This window comes from Galeopterus variegatus, unplaced genomic scaffold (assembly GCF_000696425.1).
Source record: "Galeopterus variegatus unplaced genomic scaffold, G_variegatus-3.0.2 Scaffold8237, whole genome shotgun sequence".
NCBI classification, from domain to species: Eukaryota; Metazoa; Chordata; class Mammalia; order Dermoptera; family Cynocephalidae; genus Galeopterus; species Galeopterus variegatus.
In genome coordinates, this window is record NW_007734348.1 from 90,658 (window position 1) to 92,116 (window position 1,459).

Sequence of the window (1,459 nt, forward strand, 5' to 3'; positions counted from 1 at the left end):
TTAAAAACAATTTATTAAACGCTCTAAGGCTGTTCTGCTCAACACTGCGGACACTGGTGCCATGTGGCTATTGGACAGTTGAAATGTGTATAGTCCAAATTGCAATGCACTCTTATAAAACATAAAATATAAAGCATAAAATACACAGAAGACTTTTAAGACTTAAAATGAAAACAAAGTAAAATATTACATTAAAATTTTAGTCAATTACATGCAGAAATGCTTATATCTCATTGTATCAATATTATCACTTTAACAGTAATATATGCACAAATTTAATATAGTATATTGATAAAACGATATCAATGTCAATAATAATATTGATTACAATGTTGTTTTGAATTAAATAAATAAAATAAAATTTAATATATTAATATATCAATAATAAATTGTTTAAATTAATTTTACGTTTTGAATGTGTCACTAGAACATTTTAAAATAAATATAAAAGGTCTTCAAAAAGATCATGGTAAGATTTGTATTGTCTCTTAATTTCATTATTTCTCAGGGTTTGAAGTACTCCTTTATGTGACTCACATTATATTTTTAAAGGATAACACTGCTCTATGGTGTTCTAATCAACATGAAAAAACAAAAATAAAGAAAGGAGAGTAAGAACACCATGATTATTACTTTATGGAAGAGAACATCCCAAACACTCTTCTCATGGCCCCCAGAACTTCTGTATTCCTCAGGCTATAGATAATGGGATTCAGCATGGGGGTGAGGATGGTGTAGAAGACTGCCAGAACTTTATCTTCTGCTGGTGAGCGGAGACTCCTGGGCCGAAGGTAGGTGCACACAAAAGGTGCATAGTAGAAGGTCACTACAGTTAAATGTGTTGAACAGGTGGTGAAGGCCTTTTTTCTTCCCTCTTTTGAGCTCATATGGTAGACAGCAAAGAGAACCCGACCATAGGAAGCAGTGATGCCAAGGAAAGGAAAAAGGAGAAAAAGTCCCGTGCTTACAAAACCCATGTACTCATAGACCCAAGTGTCCACACAGGCAAGATGCAACATGGCTGGGACGTCACAGAAGAAGTGATCAATGGCCCTGGACTGGCAGTAAGGAAGATGGAGGGCATAGACTGTGTGTGCCAAGGAGTTGATGGAGCCCAGCATCCAAGATCCCATGATCATCTTCAGACACTTCCTTGTACTCATGCGGATGGGATAGTGGAGGGGGTGGCAGATGGCCACGTAACGGTCATAGGCCATGGAGGCCAGGAGTAAGCCTTCAGAGCATGCCATTGTCAGGAAGAAGAAGCTTTGCAGGCCACATGCCAGGAACGAGATGCCTTTTTGGCCAGAGAAGAAGTTGAGCACCATCTTGGGGACAGTGGTGGAGATGTGCATGAGGTCCATGAGGGAGAGCTGGCTGAGGAGAAAGTACATGGGAGTGTGCAGACGGGCATCCAAGCGAATGAGGTGAATCATGGCTGAGTTACCCACAGAAGCAA

The 1,459-nt window shown here is 39.3% G+C and overlaps 1 protein-coding gene across 1 annotated transcript in view; it reads right to left on the minus strand.

Moving 5' to 3' along the window:
* Positions 1–629: 629 nt before the first annotated feature.
* Positions 630–1,459, minus strand: part of LOC103608273 (olfactory receptor 2L13-like) — a gene marked incomplete at its 5' end in the record, with an annotated part of 3,696 nt that continues 2,866 nt past the window's right edge. Inside the window, one exon of the mRNA XM_008592723.1 lies at positions 630–1,459. Coding sequence (XP_008590945.1) covers positions 630–1,459 — 830 coding nt within the window.